Here is a 25,859-nt window from a genome sequence, read left to right as displayed (position 1 = left end):
CCGACTCCCTCCTCTAGATGGCAAGCAATCCAATATATGTTAAACACGTGCAATTCTTCTATACATATTTCCACAATTATCATGCTACACAAGAAAAATCAGATCAAAAAGGAAAAACTGAGAAAGAAAACAAAATGCAAGCAAACAACAACAAAAAAGAGTGAAAATACTATGTTGTGATCCACACTCAGCCCTCACAGTCCCCTTTCTAAATGCAGATAGCTCTCTCCATCACAAGACCATTGGAACTGGCCTGAATCACCTCACTGTTGAAAAGAGCCATGTCCATGGATCATTTCTAATAATGTTTTTAAAAATATAAAATAAAATGCATAAGATTACCAGGGAAACCAAAGGTTAGTGAAAATAAAGATGCAATGTTTCCCATCCATACAAGTTCACATACTTCTAAAGATCTGTTTGACGAAGGGAGCCCTGAAACTCTCTCTCACTCTCTCTCAGACTTTGGGGAGAAAGTTTGGGAACTCCCTCAGAGAAGCTCTCCCCTAAGAGACCCACCCCAGGGAATCAAGGTAAAGTCATTCTGTTATCTAGGTGGGGCTAGTTGAGTCTCGAAGCGGGAGAATTCCAACCCTATTGAATTGAAGATTAGCCCACAGACTCATTCAATTCCAAGATTTTCTCTGATTCCAACTGAAACTACACCTAGCCCCCATCAAGAGCTTCTATTATAAAATGAGCCATGTGGGGCTCAGTTCTTGCTATTCCTGGCATGGCAGCAACCCTCTGCTCACTGAAATGATATTCTCCTTCAGCATTACCCTCTCTTTATCTTTCTCACCTGTTTCCCTAACAAGGCTGTATACCTGGCTGTTGGGATTTCTCTGCTAGAAACTTTACTTCTCTGCCAGGACTCCTCCACCAGAAACTTTACTTCTTTGTCAGGGATCCCCTCGTCAAGCCTATTTTGCAAATATGATGTTTACCTCCCACTCCCTTAATTGTTCAGAACAAGACAGACACAGACATATCACTCAGTTCAGGACAAACAAAATCCTCTTTCCCCTCCTTCTCCTCCCATACACCCATTCCACTCCAGTTTATCAATCTAGTATAGAAGAAAGGATCTGGATGAAGCCATCATTTGTGATGAGCATATGGGGAAAAAGTAGACAAGAATGAGTCCCTTTTAGCTAAGTGGATAGGAAAATCTTGATGGAAAGGATACAACTGAGCTATGAAAGGACAGAAGAATTCTTCAGGCAAGATGTTAAAACTTTTTTTTTCTTCAGTTCTGTAAAATGATGTTTAACTAGATCAGGGAGATCATAACCACCTTTTGGCAGCACAGAGGTCCTTTGTAAAGGAATTTATGAACCCGAAAAGCTAGACTAATAAAAAAAGTTTATTATTGCCATTGGGAAATCAGCCTTTGCATGAACAGGAAAGATTGAATTCCATGGTGGCAAGGTCCTGGCAGAGAAGTAAAGTGTCTAGTGGAGGAGTCCTGGCAGAGAAGTAAAGTTTCTGGCAGAGAAATCCTGACAGGTATAAAGTCTTGTTAGGGAAATAGGTAAGAATGATAAAGAGAGTAATGCTGAAAGAGAGATTTCAGCAGGTAGAGGGTTGCTTCTATGCATGGCATGGCATGTTAGGTCCTCTGCAAGGACTGAGCCCCAAATTAGCTCATTTTATAATAGAAGCCTAGGCTAGCAGCTCTTGATGGGGGCTGGGTGTAGTTTGAGCTGGAATCAGAAAATCTTGGAATTGAATGAGTCTCTGGGCTAATCTTCAATTCAGTAGGATTGGAATTCTCTAGCTCTGGACACAGCTAGCCCCACCTAGATAACAGAATGACTTTATCTTGATTCCCTGGGGTGGTCTCTCAGGGGAGAGCTTCTCTGAGGGAGCTCCCAAGCTTTGTCCCCAAAGTCCAAGAGAGAGAGTGAAAAAGTGTTTTGGGGCTCCCCTCGTCAGGCTCAGTTGTAAAAATCCATAAAGGGAGAGTTCTGATACTGTGTTTTGTTGTTTGTTTTTCAACAAGAATCGTTCATTAACACTAAGATATTAAAGAGACAAAAATTTATTGTGTTTGCAATAGAAACTGCAATCAGACTTTTTAAGGTTCTCACCCTAATTGCCTTTGCATTGTATAATGGCGCTTCTATTTTAGTTCATTTCAAGTGGTTTCCTCCAAGAATTGTAAACCCATTAACTGATTATGTCTTCAGTTGGGATGGATCCTAGTGGATATTAATTTCTATCACTCTACCCATCATCCTCCTTGGTGGAATTTTTTGACAGGAAATATAATGAGTTCAAATTCTACTTCAGACATTAATCATTTAGCCTCTTCTGTTATTCATTTTACTCATCTGTAAAATCAGGGCATTGTATTCAAGGCTCCTTTCAACTCTAAATCTCTGATTCTGTAGAATATGACATGCTATAATTTTTCTTTAAGAGGGAGATACTTTCAAATTCCTGAAAATCAGATTTTTCCTTAGGGGAGAGGGCTTATTGATAGTATTAATACATAATAAGAATTGAGATTGAAGCAGGATTTCCCTGCTGAGGTTTTTGAGCCAAGAGAGGAGTATATAGCACTGTCAGGTAGCCTAGACTGACTTTGATAGAATAGGTTATGCTTGACCTGGTTGAGAGCCCCATGCTAAGTGGTAGCAATAAATAAGAAATTTTTCACCATGATCATCTTCTCCCATCCTTGAAAGTACTCCTGTACTTCACTATAGGTCTTCCAAGGCTTTCTCAGGGATGCTTCCTCCAAGCAAGCCCTCCATGTCCCCATAATTCTTCAGGTGTGACTCTGAAGAGTCTGCCAGCTGAGCCGTGGACTGATCCAGCATGGAAGAGCTGGATGTTCTAATGTCTGCATGGAGTTCCCAGCCAGCATAGGGAGGGCGGTTTCCTCTGAATGATTACATTTCTAGAATCTTGTCATCTCAAAGTTTAAAATAAGTTTCTCAAAAGTATCCAGCTCAGTTAAGTGTCAATGGTATGGCATAGCACAGAAATATTGAGAAAGGAAAAAAAATCAGGATAACAATTTACTTACTCCATTACCTATAGATTTCATCTAAATAGGTCCAATGATATTGCCCTATGGACCTTACATAGGTAACAGGTAATGTTCCCTTTCATTTCTTTTAAATTAGCAGGAAATAACTACGTTCTGTGACTAGGCTGACTGGTCACTTTCCTTCAACCAAAAATATTTACTAAGAAAAAATGAGGACACTAGTTTAGCTACTCAAATACCTAAAGAATCTCATTATGATAAGAGCCTTGCAAATTTTCAGTATGAGCTGTGTGATGACAAATGTTTGTATGCAGACCATATTAATTTGATTATATAATAATAATAGTTAGCATTTAAATATGCTTTAAGGTTTGTGAATTACTTTACATATGCAATCTCATTTGTTTCTTTGCCACAACTCTATGGGTAAGGTTTTAAACCCCCATTTTATAGATGAGGAAACTTGAGTCTCAGTAAAATTAAGTGACTTTCTCAGCTATGTTTGAATTAGGATTCAAACTCAGGTCTTCCTGGCTCCAAGTTTAGTGCTCTCAATTTCTACTACTAATTGATGTATTACTGCTAGTTAGGTTACACAATGGAAGTAATAAGCTTTATTGTTATGTATGCTTATTAGATTTCTTTTTTCCCTAAGCAGGCCATAGCTTGGGGTCAAGCAGGTCCATAACTATATGCCATACAGGTTTCAGGGAGATCCTAGCCTACCTCTCTCTGAGATACTATGGACCCCACCTGAAAGGACCCCACCTTTCTACCTCTCATTCACTTTTTTTCTGAGGGCAGCCCTAACAGATCAAATTCAAAGAGCAACAAGTAAAGTACATCAGAGGTTTGTACCTAAGAGAGAACCTTTTGCAATGATGAGCAGGAATAAATGGAGAAACAGGCTGTGGAGTTGACAGAATGAGCGATGACAATCTACTTGCAAAAACCAAAACCCAAAACCCAAAACCCTAGTGACCCATTGTCTCCCAGACAGCCAGAGAATAAGATTAAAAATTAATCCCTGGCAGCTATTGAAATAGCATCCTGGTCACCTGTCTATCCTCCATCATGGAAACACAATAGAAAAGGAAATAAATGAAATTATTGTTATATTTCTCTGAAATTTAAGTATTTCTTATCTTGATTGTGGTCATTTGCTCACAACTTAAATAAATTAAAAGGAACCCCACTGGAGATCCACATAATCTATTCATAGGATTGATCTCATTAAACAACTCTGAGTTGGTTTTTTTTTTTCTTCTTCTTCTTTCTGAATCTTCCTAGTTTAAAAGAAGACGATGTTCTTTCTCTGACAGTGACTAATCTTGTATGCCTTGGAGCAATGAATTTTCAGTGTTTCAGTTTCACACATTACAAAAAAGATACAGGTCCCAGATGGATTCAGATTGAACCAGATCCATTCCATCACAAGCAGGCTTGTTCTATTTGGCTCCAGAGGGCAAAACTAGGGCCAGTTGGTGGAAGCTACAGAGAAACAGACTTCAGCTGAAGAGAAGGAAGATTTTTCTGACAAATCTGTCTAAAAATGGAATGGGTTGCTTTGTGAGGTAAATTTGTGCATGAATTTTCCATGCTGGAGTTATTCGAGCAAAGACTGGATAAATCTTGGTTACATGAGATTGTAATATTCAATGGAACTTTAGGTAAGATGATGCTGTCTAATTCTAATATTCTGTGGGTAACTCAGCCAATAAACACTTATTAAGCACCTACTATGTGCCAGGTATTATGTTAAGCAAAGAGGATACAAAGAAAGACAAAAGACAGCCCCTACTCATAAAGAGCTCCTAGTCTGACAGGGATGGGTAATTGGAGCCAGAGCCCAGTGTGGTGTGAATCCTCAGGCAGGCTGCCACACCAGACAGGTATTTTTTGTTCCTCTGTGGGTGGGAGATCAGATTAGATGACTTCTAAGGTCCTTCCTATTCTAAAGTTCTTTTGTCTTATTATTTCCTTTTGTCCTACAGAATCTTATAGATGAGCAGCTGAGCAAAAAAGAACATTTGTACCTTCTCTCCTTTGGTACCTCTCCCTCAGCTCTCTGGCCAAATCCAGTAAAGGTCAATAAGTCCATGTGAGTGCTACTTCCAACTGTGGTGACATTTAAAGCGATCAGAACAGGATGAACCAAGGAAGGCAAGATGGTGGGAATGCTTCCATACTTCAGTGGATGGGGTTTGAGTTGAAGTGGGAAGGTCCTCTGACAGTGAAGATCAAAACCCATCCACGTGTTCTTAAGAGAGAATGGGAAGCAAGAAACATATTAGATAGAAGAAGGTCAGGATCCAAAGCCCTGCAATGACTGGAATAGCTAAGGACTTCTGAAACCAGAGTAAAATCCAAGGACTATAACTTAGAAATCTTTGTTTAAAATATAACTATTAATTTTGCCAAATATTTCCCAATTACATATAAAAACTTTTTATAATATTAATTATTTTAAATTTTGAGCTCTAAATTCTCTACATCACTTCCACTCCACCCCTTGAGAATGCAAGCAATATATCATTTTTACACATGAAGTCATGTAAAAAGAAAAAGAAAGCTTACCTTTTTATTTTCAGGGTACTCTTTGGCAGTCTACTCTTTGTAACTCCATGTAGGGTTTTCTGGACAAAGATTCTAGAGGCATTTCCTTCTCCAACATTCATGTGACAGATGAGGAAAGTGAGGAAAACAGAGTTAAGGACTTGCCCAAAGTTGCACAGCTAGTTAAGTGTCTGAGCCTGGATTCGAACTCATCAAGATGAATTTTCCTGACTCACTGCCCTTTCCACTGTGCAACCTAGTTGCCCAAATTATGAGTAGTACAGTGGTAGTTCAACTTATCTCTATCTTGTCTTGGAGATTTTAATTCTGTAAAATAGTAAAATTTTATGAAATGATAATACAACTTTTGTGGTATTGATAAAAACAAAATTGACTTCATAAACCCTTATTTTAATTACATTCTAAATGTTAATTTTATACTACTCAGCTTTTTAATTATGTATGCATTTGTATATTCTTAATTTTTCAACAAATAAAAACTTCATCATTATTTTTTTTAAAATGCCGAGCAAGCTGATTTCAGGAAAAACCTATATAGACCCACATGGACTGATTCTGAGTGAAATAATCAAGAGAACACTGTACACAGTAACAGCAATATTGTACAATGATCACCTGTGAATACAATGATTCAAGATAGTTCCAGAGGACTTATGCTGAAAAATTTTATTAATACCATGGAGAAAGAACTAGAGTCTGAATACAGATGAACACATATTATTTTTCATTTTCTTTATTTTTTAATGTTGTTTCTTTACATCTGTTTTTTTTTCATAACATGACTAATAATGGAAATATGCTTTATATGATTGTACATATATAGCATTTTAAGTTGATTACTATCATGGAGTAGGGATGAAGGAGGGAGAAAATGTAAAACTCAAAATGTTTTTAAAATGAGTGTTTTAAAAGTTTTACATGTAATTGGGAAAAATACTATTAAAAAATTAAAAACCTGCTTTTGAGAAGGGCCTCATGGGCTTCACTAGACAGCCCACAGGATCCGAGACTCAAAACACCTTAACAATTCCTGTCAAACATAGAGCATCTAGCACAATACTGTACATTATTAGGAGCGTAAACGACATTTTGCAAAACTTTTTTTTCCTCATCCTCTCTTAAAGGAAACCAGATTAGGTATCCTAGTAGATTCTGCACCAACTAAATTGTAGTAACAATGTAATCCTAATTAAACGTCACCTTAAAAAGTTCATTTTCATCATCTGCTTCCTCATATTTCTCTTCACCTGTACTAGTTGAAAGCTAGTCCATATTGCTTGCTTTAAGAGAATTCCATCTCAGTCAAGTCAGTAGCAAAAGTTATGGAAAACATTTTAAGTGAAGAAAGATTGCTCAATACTTTGGGCCAAAGTGGGGACAATTCCCAGGACATTAAGAAGAATTTTGGGTCTTAGTCTCAGTTTTGTCCTCTCTTCAGACTCCAAGAAGCCAAGCAGTGGGTACAGATGCTACAGCCCCGGGGAGGAAGCAATCTGCTCCAAGCCCTGAGAAAAGCCCTCATGAAGAAGGAACTGAATTCTTTGGTAGTCATCATAGGCAGCTGGTAGGTCTCTTTTCTCAAATGGACTATGTGAAGTGAGGTAAAGAATCAGTTGGCTATGCATGTAAGAATGCATCCTTAGTTTGAGGCAAATTAAAAGGGCATTTTGTCCTACTAATGGAAAATCATGCCATCTTTTAGATACTAAATCGATCCACCATCATATAGGTGTCTGTTTAAGGTAGGTTTCCAATAATAAAGATGGATCCCACTGAACAATCTACATTCTACCTTTCCTTGGGATTAGTGACATGCATTTACAAAATGGTTAGATAAGGCAAGAAGTCCCATAACTTAATTAGTCATATTTCAATGAGAATGTCTCTGATCTCATCAACAGGCCTCTTCCTTGTGTTAAATTATATCATGACTACTTTTGATTCTCCTTCCTTCTGCAATCATTTTTCCTTCTTGGAAACACCAACATCTTTTCTTGAGATGATATGAAAACCTTTGCGGTTTCCTTTGACCCCTACTCTGACCCATACAACTTTGCCTTCTCTTTGAGGCTGATTTCCCCATGGCACTGATTAGAGAGTTTGTCTAAAGTGTAGGGAATTCCTGGAGGACAAGCTACATGGATTCTAGAGCTAAAAACACAATGTTTTGGAACAAGATAAGGAAGAATTGAATATTTTATGGAAACCTCCTTTAGAGGAGATTCTGAAGGATGCTATGTGAAATTATTCTACATACTCTTTTTCTAACATAACCATTTTAATTGGAGGAATATTGGGTCCACCACAGCCTATTTTAAAATATTCCCACAAAGCACTGCTTAAATGTCCACAAAAAGAGAATAAGTAGGCAGAGGACCAAGTTGATGTAAAAAGGACATTCTTAAACCTAAAGACTCAAATGATCCCTGAATAAGTAGGGTTGTCAGGCATTAAAGCTGTGATTAGTGTTTTCAAATGAACATACTTCAGGCAGCTTTTCAGTGAAAAATGGTGAGAAAAAGATCATTGAGACATTCTAATCTAAAGATGTTGAAAGAGAAGGGATAACACTGACAATTAGGTATAGACTCATCTGCCTAGGACATTCAGGTATCTTAGAAAGAAATAAGGGATCTTAGAGTATAAGTAGTCTTAACATGCCATTTTGTAGAAACTCCTTTACTTGGGAATTGTCTCATTATGACCTGTCTTGTTTGAACTGGAATCTTTCTCCTCAGCCCAGATCAGTCACCAGAAATTCTATCAGACTACATTCTGCAGTGCACCCTGGGAAGGAATCTGGTCTTCCAGACTATTACTTATAAATGCAGCAACCACATGCCCCTGGTAAGTGCCTGAAATGGTAGGAAGCATCTTATTTGGTGGTTTCCCACTGAACCAGATAAAGCCATTGCGGCTTAGAGACCTAGATTTAATCTCTCGCTTGAAGGAGCAGTCAAGAGGCTTGGTTTCTTATGTCAATTTGATTATAAATTCTGCCTCTCAGTGCCTCAGCTTTCATTCCTGCAAAATGGGAAACAATGAATTTATGGAAATTGGATTAATAGAATATGGATCAAAGAATAGTGTTTTCAACCTTTTTTTGTTTGTTTGTTTGTTTGCTTTTTTCCTTTCTTTTTCATGGTTTTCTTGATCTGATTTTTCTTGCACAACATAACAAATATGGAAATAGGTTTAAATCACACATATACCCTTTGAACCAGCAGTGCCACTATTGGGTCTGTATTCCAAAGAAATCATAGAAGAGGGAAAAGGACCCACATGTGCAAAAGTGTTTGTAGTAACTCTTGTTGTGGTGGCCAAGAATTGGAAAATGAGTAGATGCCCATTAATTGGGGAATGGCTGAATAAGTTATGGTATATGAAAGTAATGAAATATTATTGCTCTATAAAAATAAACAAGCTGATTTTAGAAAGGCCTGGAAAGTTTTATATGAACTAATGCTGAGAGAAACAAGCAGAACCAGGAACTCATTGTACATAGCAACAGCAAGATTATGAGATGACCAACTATGACAGAATTGGTTCTTCTTAGTGGTTGAGTGATCCAAAGCAATTCCAATAAACTTTGGATGGAAAATGCCATCTGTGTCCAGAGAAAGAACTATGGAGACTGAATGTAAATTAACACATACTATATGTTCACTTTGCTTTTGCTTTTGCTTTTTTTTTTTCTCTAGTAGTTTTTCCCTTTTGTTCTGATTTTTCTCTTAAGATTCATAAGGAAATATGTAAAAAAAAAAATGGGTGTACAGGTATGACCCCCAAAGTTTTTCACATGTAACTGGAGAAAATAAAAAAAATTTTTTAAAAAAGAATCACATATATTTAATCTATATTATATTGCTTGCTGTCTTGGGGGGGGGAGGGGGAGGTAACAGAGACAAATATGGAACACAAAGTCTTACCAAAATGAATGTTGGGAAACTATATGTGTATTTGGAAAAATGAAATACTATTTTTAAAAAAGAAGAAAAAAATTGGATTAATGGAATAAGGAAATGTTTGGGCTCCAATAGAAATAAGTAGTAGCAGCAGTAGCTGTACTACTACTATTACTACTACTACTAGTAGTAGTAGTAGTAGTAATAGCATTTATATAGTGCTTTAAGATTTGCCAAATATATTATAAATATTCAATTTGATCCTCACAGCACTCTGGGAAGTATGCTATTATTATCCCTAGTTTATAGATGTGGAAACTGAGGCAGATAGAATTTAAGTGATTTATCCAAAGCTAGTAAGTGTCTCAATCTGGACTCAGATCTTCCTGATTCCAGATTCAGTGATCCATCTAGGAGTTGTAAACCCCATAATATTATGATTATTCTCTTTCGGACTCACAATAACTTTCTGCTGTCATCATTGTTACAGGCTGTTGTCAGGAATTTTGCTGAAGGTATTAGAGGCTATTACCACTGCTACACACTAGTATCTGAGGTAAGCCTTTGTGATTTTTTTTCCTTGGGATTTACAGGAGAATGGATATATGCATAGGACCTTTGGGACTTCCTGAGCACTAGGAGTAAACCATGCTCATCTCTCACTTATTATTGTTTCTGAGTCACCACAATTTGACCACCTCCATTCTAAACTTCCTCATTCTGATTGCAATCTTTTGTCCTCCTGAAGCAATGAGGTTAAAGTGACTTGCCCAGGGTCACACAGCTAGGAAGTGTTAAGTGTCTGAGTCTGAATTTGAACTCAGGTCCTCCTGACTTCAGGGCTGGTGTTCTATCCATTGCACCACCTAAATGCTTCCTGTTCTCCTCTTTTTTTGGTGCCTTTACTCTTACCACAATAGTTTCTCTTATACTACCTAACAACAATAGTTTGTTGTTTTTCAGTCATGTCCAACTCTTTTTTTTTTAATAGCTTTTTATTTACAAGTTATACGCATGAGTAATTTTACAGCACTGACAATTGCAAAACCTTTTGTTCCAATTTTTCCCTTCCTTCCCCCCATCTCCTCCCCCAGATGACAGGTTGACCAATACATGTTAAATATATTAAAGTATAAATTAAATACAATATAAGTATACATGTCCAAACTGTTATTTTGCTGTACAAAAAGAACTGGCCTGTCCAACTTTTAAAGACTCTATCTGAGGTTTTCTTGGCAGAGACATTGGAGTGGTTTGTCTTTTCCTTCTCCAGCTTATTTTACAGATAAAGAAACTGAGGCAAACAGGGTTAAGTGACTTGCCCAGGGTCACACAGCTACATAGTGTCTGAGACCAGATTTGAACTCTAGGAGCTGAGTATTTAACACTCCCTGGCACTCTGCGCACTATGGTGCCACTTAGCAGCCTGTATCGATGGTTAGATCCTTAGCTATATTAATAATGTCTTCACCACTGAGTCTCCCTGGCCTTGTTGACATTTTGCCATCCCTGTTTTTTTTTTCACATTCACCCTCAATTAATACTGCTGCCTTTATTCTATTCCTAAGTTGCTTATTATGTGCAAGAGAAAAAAAATTAAGAAATGGTACTGATCTTATAAATTTATGCTTCAACTGAGCCCTCGTGGATGCACATTCCATCAGACTACTTTCTACAATGCATCCTGGGAAACAATCTGATACTCAGATTCTTCATGTCTTATTGATTGTCTTTCAGATTCCTTCCATTAGTTATTTCAAATCTTCTCTTTATTTAGACCTCTAATTCTACTCAATCTTTGCAAATGATGTCCTCAGTACTGAGGAAAACAAAGCCATTCTTTGTAAATTCCATCCTTCTATTGCTCCAAACTCCTAAATATCTTTTTCTTTCCTTTCTTCCTTCTCTCCATTCTCAAAACAAGAGATCTCTCTCCTCCTCGACAATTCAATTCAATAAACATTTATTTCCAAAGCTAACCCTTCCATCTGTTCCTTTAATCCTATTCCTTCCTATTTCCTCCATGACGACTTTATTAATCATCCCTCTTCAATTCTTAATTTCTCTTTCGTTTTCTCTGCTGGATCCTCACCCTAAGCCAACAAATATACTTTTTAAAAATCCTTTATCCTCCAAAGCTCCTTTCCTTTACTCTTTTCACACTTTCAAGTTATCATCCCAATTTCTAGAAAGAAGAATCCAAAATAGAGATTGGGGGAGGGTGCTTTGCTGCTCTATTTGTTACCAAAATTTTATTTTTCTTTGTTAATTTAATTGAAAATAAGGAATAGAGAAAAAATAAATATTTGTTCATTTTTTTCCAATCAATTTTTTTTTAAATAGTAAGAGTAGTTTATAGTTAATGGTTCCCTCCCATGCATTCATCAAAGCTCTATAATCAGGCTTTCATGAAGACCATTCTACAAAACTAGTTCTCTCCAAAGTTAAGAACTTCATTACTAAATCCAGGTTGTCTTTTTTTTCTGTACTCTTTGTTATCTATTCCTGTGTGGCATTTGATACTGCTGACTAGTCACCCTCTTCTCACTGTTAGTGTCATTGAGCTTAGTTTTGGGGATATCGGACTCTCCAGGACCTGCTCCTTCCCTACCCTCTATACCAGCTCATCACCCTCTCTGGGTTCCCTTACATGCCAATATCCCATAAATGAATTTCTACTCATAACCTTCTTTTCTTCTTTCTCTACAATCTTTCCTTTTGTGATTTCCACGGTTTTAATTATCAGCTCTACGAATAAATGAATGTGTAAAGAAGGGAGAATGTGGTTCCCCTCCCCCAACTCAGGTGATTTAGTCACATGCTTTAGTTAAACATGGATAATGAAATTTTAATGTGGTAACAAGATGTTAAATTAACTGTAAAATGTTGGCTATACGCAGAAATCCCTTTACAAAATTTGAAAACCTCGCTAAGTGAGAAAGAGAAAAAATAGTTGACTGAACTAATAAATCAGTCACAGCTCTGAAGACTTTAAATAGCTAAGTCCTGGGAAGTCTAGGAGTGTCCAGGCTACTGAGACTTTGTGGAGCTTTCCCACTCCTCTCCTTTTGGTTATGGTGTCTAATAGTAGTTTGTGTGGGATTTTTCTTTTGGGGAGTTTTCTTGGCAAAGATACCGTAGTGGTTTGCCATTTTCTTCTCCAGACACTACTTTAACCGAGCTGCAGAAACAGAAGTAAAATCACTTGGTGTATGAGTTATTCTTAGTCATTTGTTAATTGTCCGCTCTTTCAGTGAACATTGGTCAGCCATAACATATACCTTCAATCCAATTTTTTTGGTTTAGGATCAGAATTCTGCCAACAGTGATGTAGTCAAGCTCTTTAAAGAGATTCAGAAGGCTAAGAATATTCTCAGAACCATCAAAGAGATGTACCAGAGCAAGACTTGTGAAGCATTCAGCAACATGGCTCGGGAAGTAAGTACTGAGCCTCCATATTTATACACCTTTTGGATAAATGTTCAACATTTACCAAAGAAGCTTTTGATATGCTATGAGACATTTTACCCAGAAGGAAGACATAGAGAGCCTCTGAAAAATTATTTTGCTTTTTGGGTCTTAATCTCAATGTCTACAGAAAAGAAAACTGGATTAACGGGAGTATTTCTGATATGTAGTTTGTATATCCAAGGTTGAACTACCTAAAGTCCTTGACATCTGATGTGGAACCAAAGCTTTGTGAATCTTACTCTCATTGAAACAGCCTTCCTTAACCAAAACAATCAAAGCCTGATTCTTTTACTTTCTCTTCAATGTGTGCCAGGGAAACCAAAAATGGTTTTCACCCCTTCTGGTTTTTTTCACTTTCCTAAGGAGAAAACTTGCAGGTATTCTCTATTCCCCTCATGACTTCCAGGGAAGGAGGCTGATCCTGTGACTGTGAGATGTCTTAAAGATAATTCTTTTATTCTCTTTCCTCATTTAGAGACCTTGTGGGTATAATTAATAGGAACTTGAAAACAATTTAATAAGTCAGTTGTTCACTAGAGTCATTTAATGTTAGGCAGAACTTCAAAAGCTCTCTTTTTCTTCATTTCATATCAATGGGCACAATATATGTTGCATGTCATTTTGGCTTAATAGAAAACACAACTGTGGACAATGCAGGATTAAAACCAAACACATACATTAGTCAACTAGTATACTGGAGCATGTGGAGCAGCTACGTGGAATAGTGGATGGAGTACCAGACCTGAAGACAGATAGACATGAGTTCAAATCTGACCTCAGACACTTATGAGCTTTGGGATCCTGGACAAGTCACTTAATTTTGTTTGCCTCAGTTTCCTCTTCTGTAAAATGAGCTGGAGAAGGAAATGGCAAACCAATCCACTATTTTTGCCAAGAAACCCTCAAATGGGGTCATGAAGAATAGGACACATAAATATTAATAAAAAAAATACTGGAGCATAAGTGAAGAAAGACATTTTTAGTAATAGTCTAGTTTGTTTTTTCAAAAATTTTAAAACATTTTTATTTAAAGTTTTGAGTTTCAAATTCTATCCCTTCTTCCCTTCCCCTTTCCATGAGATAGCAAGCAAAGATAGGTGATATTTGTACAGTTATGTAAAATGTTTCCATATTAGTTATTTTGTACCAGATGAATAAAAGAAAAAAAAAATGGAACAAAGTGAAAAATGCTTTAGTCTGTATTGAATCAATATCAATTCTTTCTCTGGAGGAGGATACTTCACCATTTGTCTTTGGGGATTGTTTTGTATCATTGTATTGCTGAGAATAATTGTCATTAACTATTCTTCATCAAATAGTATTGCTGTGTACAATATTTTCCTGGTTCTGTTCATTATGTATCAGTTCATGTTAATTCTTTACAGGTTTTTCTGAAATCATCCTGCTTGTAATTTCTTATAGAATAATTATATTCCATTATAATCTTTTATCATCGGTGAACAAAGGCTTTTTTAACATAGCATGGTAGAGAGTAAAATAGCATTAGACTGGAAAATTAAGTTTCAATTTTGACTTTGTACTATGTATTCATAGTCAAATCGGTTATCTTCTTTGATTATCAGCTTCCTTATCTTTAAAATGAGGGGTCTGAACCATAAGTTTCACCCACTCTCTTTGCTACTGATTCCAAGTAGGTTGGAGCCATGATGATGCATTTTGTGACTTTCAAAATAGTTAAGACACTATCATCCACATTTTACCATGATACAAAGAGCATGGCAAAAGATGGCTTAAAAAAAAAAAGAAAATGACAAATTCTGGAAGGGATGTGGGAAAGGTAGGGCTGCAAACTGGCCCAACCATTCTGGAAAGCAGTTTGGAACTATCCCCCAAAAGCTATTAAACTGTTTTCAAGTTTGCAATACCAGTACTAGATCTGTACCTCAAAAAGAACATAGAAAGAGGAAGGAAATCCATAGTTACAAAAATATTTATATAGCCATTTATGTTGGCAAAAAAATTGGAAACTGAGGAGACATCAAATTGGGGAATGGCTGAACAAGTTATAGTTTAGGAAGGAAAAGAAATACTATTGTGCTGTACGAAACGATGAAGGAGATGATTTCAGAAAAACCGGGGAAGACTTAAATGAATTGATACCGAGGGCAGTGAACTAAGCCAGGAGAACAATTTATATGGTTACAATAATATTTTAAAGAAATTAAACTTTGAAAGACTGACCCACCACAATTCCAAGGACCCAGGAGACATAAAAGCTCAAGAGTACATATACTCATATACATATACTCAGAGTATAGACTGAAGCATATATATTATTTTTTTCTTTTTCTTTTCTTTTTTTGTTTTTAGCACATATCTAATACAGAAATTTGGCTTGCCTAACTATACATATTTGTAATAAATTTGACTTTTTTTTTGCCTTTTTAATGGTTAGGGGAGAAGGGAGGGAAAGAATTTAGAACCAAAAATAAAGTTGAATAATAACAAAAGAATTTTTTAAAAAATTAAATTTTAGTAAAATTGAAATCTTATAAAATGAATTTTTTATTTATTTATAAAATTGAATTTTGAAAAATTTTTAAAGACCAAATAAGCAAAATTTTGTTTCTTTCCCATATTTGTACATTTTCCAACAAGTATCAATGATGGTAGGGAAGTAAAGAAAGTACTGACAACATAGTTATACTGTAGGCTGGGGAAATGGGAGGTGATGATTGTACTAGACTTCTCATTGAGAATTCTAACAGACTATGGGAAAGGTGATTTGGGATAGTGGTGTGATTTGGGATAGTGGTAATTAGATTAGAGAGTTAGCAAATAAGATTCTAGATCTACTGGTAGATACCAATCTAATGTCTGAGGACTCCTAGATTTTTAAAGTTTCTCCTAGCTCTAAAATTGTTTGACATTGCTATATTTTTTTTTTTTTGCTCAATTTAGATTTCTGCAGAGTTTACAAAATTGTCCTTATCCAGCTTCTTACCCAAGCCTCCAAAGCATGAGAGCCCCCTCAAAATTAAAATCCCAAACTTCCTGACCAGAACCTCTGCAGACTGGCTGAAGACATATGGATTGAAAGGTATTTTCCTTAGGGAGTTTTCACAAGTAACTAAATGCTACCCATTAAGTCTTGGCTAAAAAAAAAAAAGTGTGTGTGTGTGTGTGTGTGTGTGTGTGTGTGTGTATGTGTGTGTGTGTGTGTGTGTGTGTACATCCTGAACTTTATTGTCTTTACAGCTAAGAAGTTAAGCCTTTACCAAATTTTGGCTCCCAATGCATTCTCACCCACGGAAGAATTTATACCCATTCTCCAGAAAACAGTATCTTCAACTCTTCATGAGGTAATTCAAGACAACTAGGATATATTAATGGAAATAATACTGCATCTAATAGAGAGCATAGATTCAAGTCTTTACTCTGCTTCTTGCTATCTGTGTGACCTTGAATAAACTGCTTCTACCTGAACTGATGCTGAGTGAAGTGAACAGAACCAGAATAACATAGTAAGAACAAGCTTATGTGATGATCAGTTATAATAGATTTAGCTCTTCTCAGTAATGCAGTGATCCAAGACGTTTTTTAATAAACTTGGGATATAAAATGCCATTTGCATCCAGAGAGAGAACTATGGCAACTGTATGTAGCCATAGCAAACTAATTTCTTTTTTTTTTAAGAATGTAAAAATAAATCTTTTATAGTAGACCACATTTTCACAGTCCCACAAGTGACAAGATAGGTGATAGTCAATTCATATATCCTCTTCATTCTTCTGAAAGTCATTATCCTGATGCAGGCCTTTATCACCTTATTCTTATATATTGCAGTAGCTTTTTGGTTGATCTCTCTGCCTCAATTCTCTAACCATTCCATTCCATTCTCCACTCAGCTGTCAAAGCAATCTTCCTAAAGCATGTGCCTGACCATATTACTCCTACATTCAACAAACTCCAGTGGTTCCATATTGCTTCCAGTATCAAGTATAAAATTCTACATCCTGGAATTCAAATACTTTCTTTTTTTCTGTTTTAATCATTAAAACTTTTTATTTTCAAAACATATGCATAGATAGTTTTTAACATTCCCCCTTGTAAAAACCTTGTATTCCAAATTTTTTCTCCCTCCTTTCCCTCTACCCCTTCTCCTGATGGCAAGTAATACAATATATGTTAAACATGTGCAGTTCTACACATATTTCCACAGTTAACTTGCTTCACAAGAAAAATCGGATCAAAAAGGAAAAAAATGAGAAAGAAAAGAAAATGAAAGTAAACTACAACAAAAAAGTGAAAATGCTATGTTGTTATCCACACCCAGTCCCCACAGTCCTTTCTCTGGATGGAGATGGCTCTCTCTCCATCACAAAACTATTGGAATGGCCTGAATCACCTTGCTGTTGAAAAAAGCCATGTCCATCAGAATTGATCATCGTATAATCTTGTCACTGTGTACAATGTTCTCTTGGTTCTATTCACTTCCATCAGCATTAGTTCATGTAAATCTCTCCAAGACTCTCTGAAATTATCTTGCTGATCATTTTTTATAGAACCATAATATTCCATAACATTCATATACCATAATTTATTCAACCATTCTCCAAATGATGGGCATCCACTCAGGTTTCGATTCCTTTCTGCTACAAAAGGGGCTGTTAGAAACATTTTTGCACATGTAGGTCTTTTTCCCTTTTTTTGTGATCTCTTTGGGATATGGGCCCAGTACAAACATTGCTGAATCAAAGGGTGTGCACAGTTTGATAGCCATTTGGGCATAGTTCCATATTGCTCTCCAGAATAGTTGGATCAATTCACAACTCCACCAACAATGCATCAGAGTCCCAGTGGTTGCTATAACCTCAAATGTGGTTGCACTTCATTTTCCCACTTCTCATCATAATACAAAAAGGCCAGTAAGTAGGTAAGTAAGTAAAGGAAGACGACTTCATTTTTTTATACTGTTTCCCTGACTGCAGAAAGTAATGATGCAGTTTGAATGGTATGATGGAAGTGTGAAGAATATCCATGTGGACCCACCTCTTCTGTATGACTATCAGGTCAGTGATTGGCTTTGGGCCTGATCTTGATGGGGACACACACACACACACACACACAGATGGAAGAATGGGAGAAGGCAGACACTTGAGAAATAGAAAGAATTAGTAGAAATGTCTTATGTATCTTGCAACTTCAGGTGGGGACCAGAATCTTCCCAGAAAATGTCTTTTGACCCTATGACCCCTTTGACTTGTTTTGCCATCTTTCTGTTTGGAGAAAAAGGAGTTTCCCTATTGTCTATATTTGCCTTTTTTTTTTTTAACACACGGCAACTTACTCAAATTTTCTATCCATGTGCACAGGACATTGGACCTGGAGTCAGGAAGGCTGGAGTTAAAACCAACCTCAGACATTACTAGCCGTATGACACATTATTTATCTTCTGCCTGCCTCCTCTGCAAAATGGAAAAAATAAGAGCACCTATGTTTTATGGTTGTTGTGAGGATACTTGTAAAGCAAGTAACCCAGTGTCTGGAACATAGTAGGGGCTATGTAGTAGTGGTGGTAGTGATAGTGGTGGTGCTGCTGCTGCTGCTGCTGCTGCTGCTGGTAGTAGTGGTAAGGGTAATGGTGGTAGTAATGGTGGTGAGGAAAGGAGGAGGAGGAGGAGGAGGAAAAAGAGGAGGAGGAGGAAGAGGAAGAAGAGGAGGAAGAGGAAGAGGAGGAAGAAAAGGAAAAGGAGGAGGAGGAGGAAGAGGAAGGAGGGAGGGGGAAGGAGGAGGACTTGGACTTACTATGGGCCAGCACATTTGATTCTCACAACAACTTAGAAGGTAGACAATATTATTATCATCGTTTTTATAGATGAGGAAATTGAGGAAATAACTTGCCCAAAGTCATTTAGCTAGTTATTGTCCAAAGTCTGATTTGAATTCAGGTCTTCCAGAGCCAGAGCCAGCATGCTAAGCACTAATGCTTATTCTCTTTCCTCCCTTTCCCCAATGGGATTTATTATTATTATTCTTTTGTGGAACCAATATCTGGAACCTGATCAGGGGAGTCCCCTGAATCTACCACAACACTGACCCTCCCCCCTGGATCCCTTAGTTTGCCTTCCTTGAGAAACAACTGCTCAATGAGTCTGTCTGACCTGTGATTTGTAGAAGCAGCTCAGCAGCATCATACAGATGTATGAAAGGCGGATCGAATGGCTTTCTATCTCTAGCAGGAGAATCTGGGGCACAGTCTGTGAAAAAAGGTATTTTCTCCTATGTCGTCCCCTCTCTCCTTTTTTATGTTTTCTGTTACTCAGTAGTTCAAATATGGTAATATTTGAACTCATTAAATTCTTCATGAGTGATGGTATTAGTGGTGGTCAACATCTTTATCACAGGGCAGCCAAGTGGACAAAGCAAGGGGGCTGGAGTTAGAAGGACCCGAGTTCAAGTTTGGCCTCAGACACTTACTGGTTATGTGACCTTGGGCAAGTCACTTCACCTTGTTTGCCTCAGTTTCCTCATCTGTAAAATAAGCTGGAGAAGGAAATGAACCACTGCAGTATCTTTGCCAAAAAACCCCCCAACAACAACAACAACAACAAAACAACCCAACCTAAAGGGGGTTAATGAGAGTTAGACATGACTATAACAACCAATAAGGACAACACCTTTATCAGGGGATCTTAACCTAGAATCCATAGATAATTTTCAGGGGTCCATGAACTTATGTGAGGAAAAAAATTGACACTTACAACACACAAAAAGTCAAGGGCACCTAATGAAGAGCAAGCATAGGAAACTTCTCTAGGTCTGAGAAGCAATAATAAGATTAAGCACTTCTCCATAGAGGACAGTAGGCCTTGGGTCTAATCAGGGAAGGAGAAAGAAGGGGGAAATGTGAAAAAGGAAAAAAAAGATAAAGTGTGGGTAAGTAGAAGAAGGGAGAGTTGGGGAGGAGGGGACAAAATAAAGATGTATATATTAATGTTATAAACTGCCTTCTTCAGACCTTAATACATGCTCTTTTCTCCCTTGATGATTGTCTGCCTCAGTTTCCTCATCTGTAAACTGGAGATAATAATAGCACCTGCTTTCCAGAATTGTTGTGAGGATAAAAATGAGATAATATTTGTAAAATGCATTTGCAAACTTTATCACACTTTATAAATGCCAGCTATTATTATTTTTATCATTTCCCCTACAATGCCTTTTAATTGCAGGATCATTGACTCTTAGGGCTTTGAACCAAGAAAATAGAGGTCAGATTACTCATTGCTTCAGCATATGAGCATGTTCTAACTGTCCCAGTCAAAATGTTCCATATTTTGAGATCTCTGGAAGAAGAGATGATATACCCTTCTCAGGTCACCTTCTCTAGTATTGTAGCCATACTCTTCAAATTGTACAGATTTTGGACAGTGCTGGGCTCAGCTCATGAAATTCCCCTGGAAAAAACTTTAAATAGTAAAATGGAACAAAATAAACATTAGCTGAGAGATTCAGTTCTCTTTTTAAAGGTTGTATTTCTTTTTAGGGTAGTTATACTGGTGGATATCTCAGTGACCAATTCCATGTACATTATTCATATCCAACATTCTTTAAGACTTCTGCTTGAAGAACAATTGCCAAACAAGGATTGCTTCAACATCATAGCGTAAGCTTCTGATGATGAGGGTGGGGTTATGTTCATTGGGAATTTGTACAAAGAATTTACTAGCAGCAAGATGAGGATAGTGATAGATATTAAAGGGACTTAAGGTAATATGATGGCTATCATTTTATCTGATTTGGATGATCTCGTTTTTAGCTTTGAATAATTAAGTGGTTGCAGGAGTCCATTGGGGCAATGGTGATAGGTGGCCCCAAAACACACCACTTGATCAACCAGGATAAAATGTAACCAAATCCCATGGCCAGGTTTGTTCTGATGGTTCCTAGGTTGCAATATACAAAGAAAAAGAGGAAAAAAAAGACACAGATGGTCCATAAGGTTCACACTTGCCTTGCGTTATAGGATCATTTGTTCTAGACCATGAGTTCAAATGGAAAATATTCAAAGCTTATAATACTGCAAATACATAGCTGTCTAAATTCCTGCATTACCTTAGTTCCAAACAGTCTAAATAAAATCTCATAGAAAAATCTCAACTAATTCAGATGAAGAATTGAATTTGGCTAAGACTTTCCCACTACTACCACAAAAAAAAAAAAAAAAAAAAAAAAAAAATCATGGAGAAACTATTTTTACTATGTTCTACTTTAAATGAAGCTTGTGCTGGAGACTTATTTTTTTCCAGAAAGCAGTTCCAGTTCTCAAGATCAGCATATATGTGCCTGGCACATAATAGTTGCTACATAAATACTAGTTATTAATTATTATTATTTTCCTTTTAATCTGCTTTAACACAAAACAATTTGGAAAGGCAGCTTGAGATCATAGATATCAAATCATCATTCTAACCAGAAAGATCTGTGTTCATGAACCTCCTTTGACACATCCTAGCTGTGTGACCTAAGCCCAGGGGTATGGAAAATTCTATGACTATTAAGTTGCAGAGATGTTGATGTGAGTTCAGAGGAGTCTCCTCACCCTGGAGTTCTCTCACTGGTCTAATCCCTGTCCCTGTTATTTTAAATAGATACTTACCTACTCTAAGACAAAATGACCTTTGGCATGCTCCCCAAGAATTTCAAGAGATGAAATGGAAGTAATGATTGACTATCTCACAGGGTTTATTGTAAAATTGTATGAGATAACATATAGGAAGGGATGAGATCTGATTTCACTATTAGAAGGAGATCCCAGATAAGGAAACTTCTTCCACCAGTGAAAAGTCCAGGGACTAGTCCCAGAATCAGTCAGGGTGTTTTAGAACTGGGAGCAGATTCCAGCTCTTCCTGGTTCCAAGGATAACTATCTACTATGCAACATTTCTTCTTGAATACATAGGAAAGCCTCTTATAATAATACAAATAGTGGGGATGATGATGATGATGATGATGATGATGATGATGATGATGATGATAATTCCCTTTGAAGGTTTGGAAGTATAGTTGAAAGCTGGAGACCTGAGATGGTTCCCTTAACCCAAGAGAATTTGCAAAGTGCCTGGCGGTAGGTGATAGGGAGAACATATGTTACTCTTCATTTGTCCTAGGGATGCTTGAGCTTGAGCCATTATTATTTGCAATGCCTATCTTTGCCTGGCCATTCCTCTCTTCCTTTTCTTAGACATAGAACAGAAAGCCACTCCCCCAGACCCTCTTTTGAGTCTCCCTCCACCCACAAACATTTCTGTTTTTACACTCAACCCTTCACTAACAATCACGTCCCCTCAGCACTCCCCTATGAATCCTGATCTTTCCCCTTTTCTCTCTAGCTGGGTCCTGTCCCTGAACTGCAAGGGCAGCAGGAATGTCCTCGGTGCAGTGAGGAAGGCAGTAGAAGTAGACTTCAAGGAGAAATACAAGTTCAATTCCCAAGGCATCTACATCTTTACTGGTGGAGTCCCTGATCAGGAAATGGTATGTAGAATGAGTCCTTTAGGCCCTCCAGTATTTGTATGTCACGATGATTGACCCAAATGGCCATACTAGAGGCTACTACAAAATGGGGGGCAAATTTCTTCCAAATGATTAGGGATTTGTGTGAATGAATCTAATTCCCCAGACTGGTGACATTTAAAACAGGGAAATCTCCCACATAGTAAAAGATCTGGTTTTCAAACAAAACTCAGATGTGATTTTTAATACTTAATTTCCAAATAGGTTCCTGAAAGGAGAATGCCCTACTGTACCCAATATAGTGGAAATTCTGGCCTTCTTGAATGAAAAGAAGAAACAGACAGGGCAAATGAAAAGACTAGTTTCCTGGAACTTCTACAATTTGGGGGAGTAATATAGAGGCCGAGTCAACATTGCTTGCTTCTTCTGGAGCGATCCAGCTCCAAGCCTGTTCAGTAATTGCTATAACAGAGAGCAGGACACCAGAGCCAGTAGACTGTAAATCATTTGCCCCATTGCCCAGAAAGCAATGGGGTCAGACTTGCCCAGATGCTTTACAAAAGTGTAAGAGGAGAATGTGTTTTCCTTCCATTTCTCTTCCCATCTCTTTGGGATGATTCAGAATTTCTTGTCTAGGATATGTCCTTTTGACAGCCTTGAAGGATCTCTGTTGGAGAGACTATATAATTTGAATCCTTGCAGATTCTTCTCCAAGTATTCTTCCTCTCTTCCCAGGGGTATTCCCTGTTAACTTCTCTTCCACTGAGGTGTTGATACCTTATTGACCAGGTGGCAAGATCAATTCTATGTCCCTTCCCACCCGGTAGTCGGCTGGGGTTGGGATATTCCCAAGCTTCAGCTTGGGAAGTCCAAGCTTCAGGCCCACTGGAGAGCTCCTCATCTTCCCACAGCCTATAGTGAGTGCCTACATTGCCGAGACCTGCAGCGGCTGTGATCTGAAGATTCACGTTTGCCTGTTTCACATCAGCGAGCTAGACATGGATAGCACCATCCCTGCCCGCTATGCCAACAGGACTGACACAGCCTCTGCTTACAAGGAGGTCACACAGGCTTCTAATGGGAGATTCCATTGGTTTGGTGACACAGGTTAGTGAAGGTCCCGGCTGCCTTCTCCTTTGGGGGGGCAATTCCCTACTTTTCATAATGATTAGTAATTAGACTATAACCTGTACCTGACCAGTGTCGGCTTTATTCCAGAACAGTGATGCATTACAAATGTACTGAGAAATGAGACACCTCTCTTCAAAAATTATAAAATACACAATAAAAACCTTACCAGCCATTTTTTACCAGAACTATTAAAAATACCCCCTCAGTCATTTGCTTCTTGCACACATGTCTCACAATCCTTCAATCCTTTTGCATTGACAATAATGTGTCATGGCAGGCTGAACCCAATAGCTCACACTCTTGCAACTGTCTTTGAAAACAGGAATGTAAGTTTCTTCAGCATACAAAATTACAATATACTCTGATCACATTGAGGAAAATTTTAACTCAAAGACAACTATATAAATCATTCATTATCAAAACAGGAATTGACTTAATTTGATAAACTACTTTGCAACTATTATCAAACTATTTAATTAAATATTAAACTATTAATTTTAACAACTTTTAAGAGTAACACATATCTGGAAGAACAGAAACCTACACAAAAATGTAATATTCCCACTCAGGCAAGAAGCATAGAGACAGTTCTGGAATATATGTTAAATTTGCACTCAGCAATCCTCTCAACTAATCAAGAGTTACATCTGCCCTGGATATATATATATAGTTTTCAGCCCAGAATTGCCTCTCCTTGACCTTAACCATCAGGAAGGTCTCACAGAAAAGAAATGAATAGCACTGAGGTTAATGAGAGGGAGATACCATATACATATAGCAGAGAGAATATAAGAATAGATATGGAGGCTGCAATTTGCAAGGAAAATTCCTCAGGAGCCCAGACAAAGTAATAAAGATAATTTTCCTAAGTTCTCCCTGGCCCATTCTTGTTGAGGTGTGTTGAAACTCCTCAGTAAACAAGAGAGAATAAGTCTCTAAAACTCATAACCTTCAGAGAGAAAGAGAAAAAAAAAAATATGTATGTATATACATACATATACATATCTATGTACATAGATTTGTGTGTGAAGATGGATACAGATATTTAGAGTGTCCCAAAAGTCTAGTAAGTCTAAGATTTTTTAAATACTCTGTATGTGTGTGTGTGTGCGTGCGTGTGCGTGTGTGTGTGTGTGTGTGTGTGTGCAGGTGCAAGGAGAGAGAGAAAAAGAGACTGTCACAGATTACTTCCTGCTAAACTCTGACCTGTGAATAATAGACTGAACTTGCAGTTTTTCAGGGCCTTGTTTTAATTCATCACATTTTGATCCTAAATAGAGTGTGGTCTCAGAATTGCCTTTATGATCTCCAACAGACAAAGTAATCATTATATCTATGATCTGTCAGATAAGGGTGTTCCCTTTTAAAGGAGAAAGAAAGTTTTTTTTTTTTCTTTTAGAAAAGTCTTGCCAAAGCCTTCATAAATTCAATTCTCTAATCCTTCCTATATCTATCTATGCCTCCGCCCACAAGGCAGAGTGTGTGGACACTGGAAGAAGAGAGATAAGGGCAAGAGAGAGGGGACATGCAGAATGGAGGCAAGACAAATCCATCTGATCAAGCCTCATTTTAATGGGTGCAATAGTACAAATATATATAGCAGCAGGGTTGCCCAAACTTTGTACAGGGTGGGAGTCCTAGACAAAGGATTGGTTTCCCGCCCAAGGATGAGCTGCTCAGGTGTCTCTGGTCATAGAAAGCTCTATGATGTGATTAGGGGATGCCTAGATATCTGCCTATTCAAGGTTAGGGCAGTGCTTGGTCATGTAGGATGTGATTAGGAGATTCCTCCATGATGTGATTAGGAGATTCCTAGTCAAGGTTAGGGCAGTCTTTTGGAATGTGGCCTTATGTGGCCGTAGATTAGTGCCGGCTCCCCACATATCTAAATTCAATTCTTTTACTAATTTTTTGTGGATTAATCTTTCACAAACACTCCTTTAAGAAACATAACAATATACCTAATATTTCACAATAGATTTGTTCCTGAAACATTGTGTATAGATAAAAAAATTTGTAAATTAAGCCCTTTAATGAGAATAATCTAATGGAAAGATCCTAGAATTAGATCAGATATGCATCTAATTCTAGGATCTATATATATCTGCATATCTATATAATCTTATGCAAGTTGATTAATCCCTTGTGTTTCAATTTTGTCATGTATAAAATAGCAATTATCATATTCCTACCCAAACCACAGGGTTTTGTTGGTATGAAATCACAGATGTGAGAGTAATTTGAAAAGTATAAAACCTGGAAAAGACCTTGGGGATTATTTATTATTATTTATGATC

At 37.4% G+C, this 25,859-nt stretch overlaps 1 protein-coding gene across 3 annotated transcripts in view; it reads left to right on the top strand.

The window, feature by feature from the left end:
- Positions 1 to 25,859, top strand: part of VWA3A (von Willebrand factor A domain containing 3A) — a 79,497-nt gene that overhangs the window by 27,886 nt on the left and 25,752 nt on the right. For all 3 annotated transcript variants that reach the window (XM_031942054.1, XM_031942047.1, XM_031942062.1), the window contains 13 exons: positions 4,996 to 5,102; positions 7,017 to 7,142; positions 8,317 to 8,425; positions 9,974 to 10,039; positions 12,790 to 12,921; positions 15,877 to 16,015; positions 16,174 to 16,277; positions 17,907 to 17,987; positions 19,093 to 19,187; positions 20,462 to 20,581; positions 21,968 to 22,042; positions 22,308 to 22,452; positions 23,343 to 23,538. In XM_031942054.1, the coding sequence (XP_031797914.1) occupies positions 4,996 to 5,102; positions 7,017 to 7,142; positions 8,317 to 8,425; positions 9,974 to 10,039; positions 12,790 to 12,921; positions 15,877 to 16,015; positions 16,174 to 16,277; positions 17,907 to 17,987; positions 19,093 to 19,187; positions 20,462 to 20,581; positions 21,968 to 22,042; positions 22,308 to 22,452; positions 23,343 to 23,538 (1,495 nt within the window). The remainder of the gene's footprint in view (positions 1 to 4,995; positions 5,103 to 7,016; positions 7,143 to 8,316; positions 8,426 to 9,973; positions 10,040 to 12,789; positions 12,922 to 15,876; positions 16,016 to 16,173; positions 16,278 to 17,906; positions 17,988 to 19,092; positions 19,188 to 20,461; positions 20,582 to 21,967; positions 22,043 to 22,307; positions 22,453 to 23,342; positions 23,539 to 25,859) is intronic.

The sequence above is a fragment of the Sarcophilus harrisii genome, chromosome 1 (genome assembly GCF_902635505.1).
Source record: "Sarcophilus harrisii chromosome 1, mSarHar1.11, whole genome shotgun sequence".
Lineage (NCBI taxonomy): Eukaryota > Metazoa > Chordata > Mammalia > Dasyuromorphia > Dasyuridae > Sarcophilus > Sarcophilus harrisii.
The sequence above is the reverse complement of the archived record's forward strand: the minus strand, read 5'-3'. Positions and strand labels throughout refer to the sequence as shown.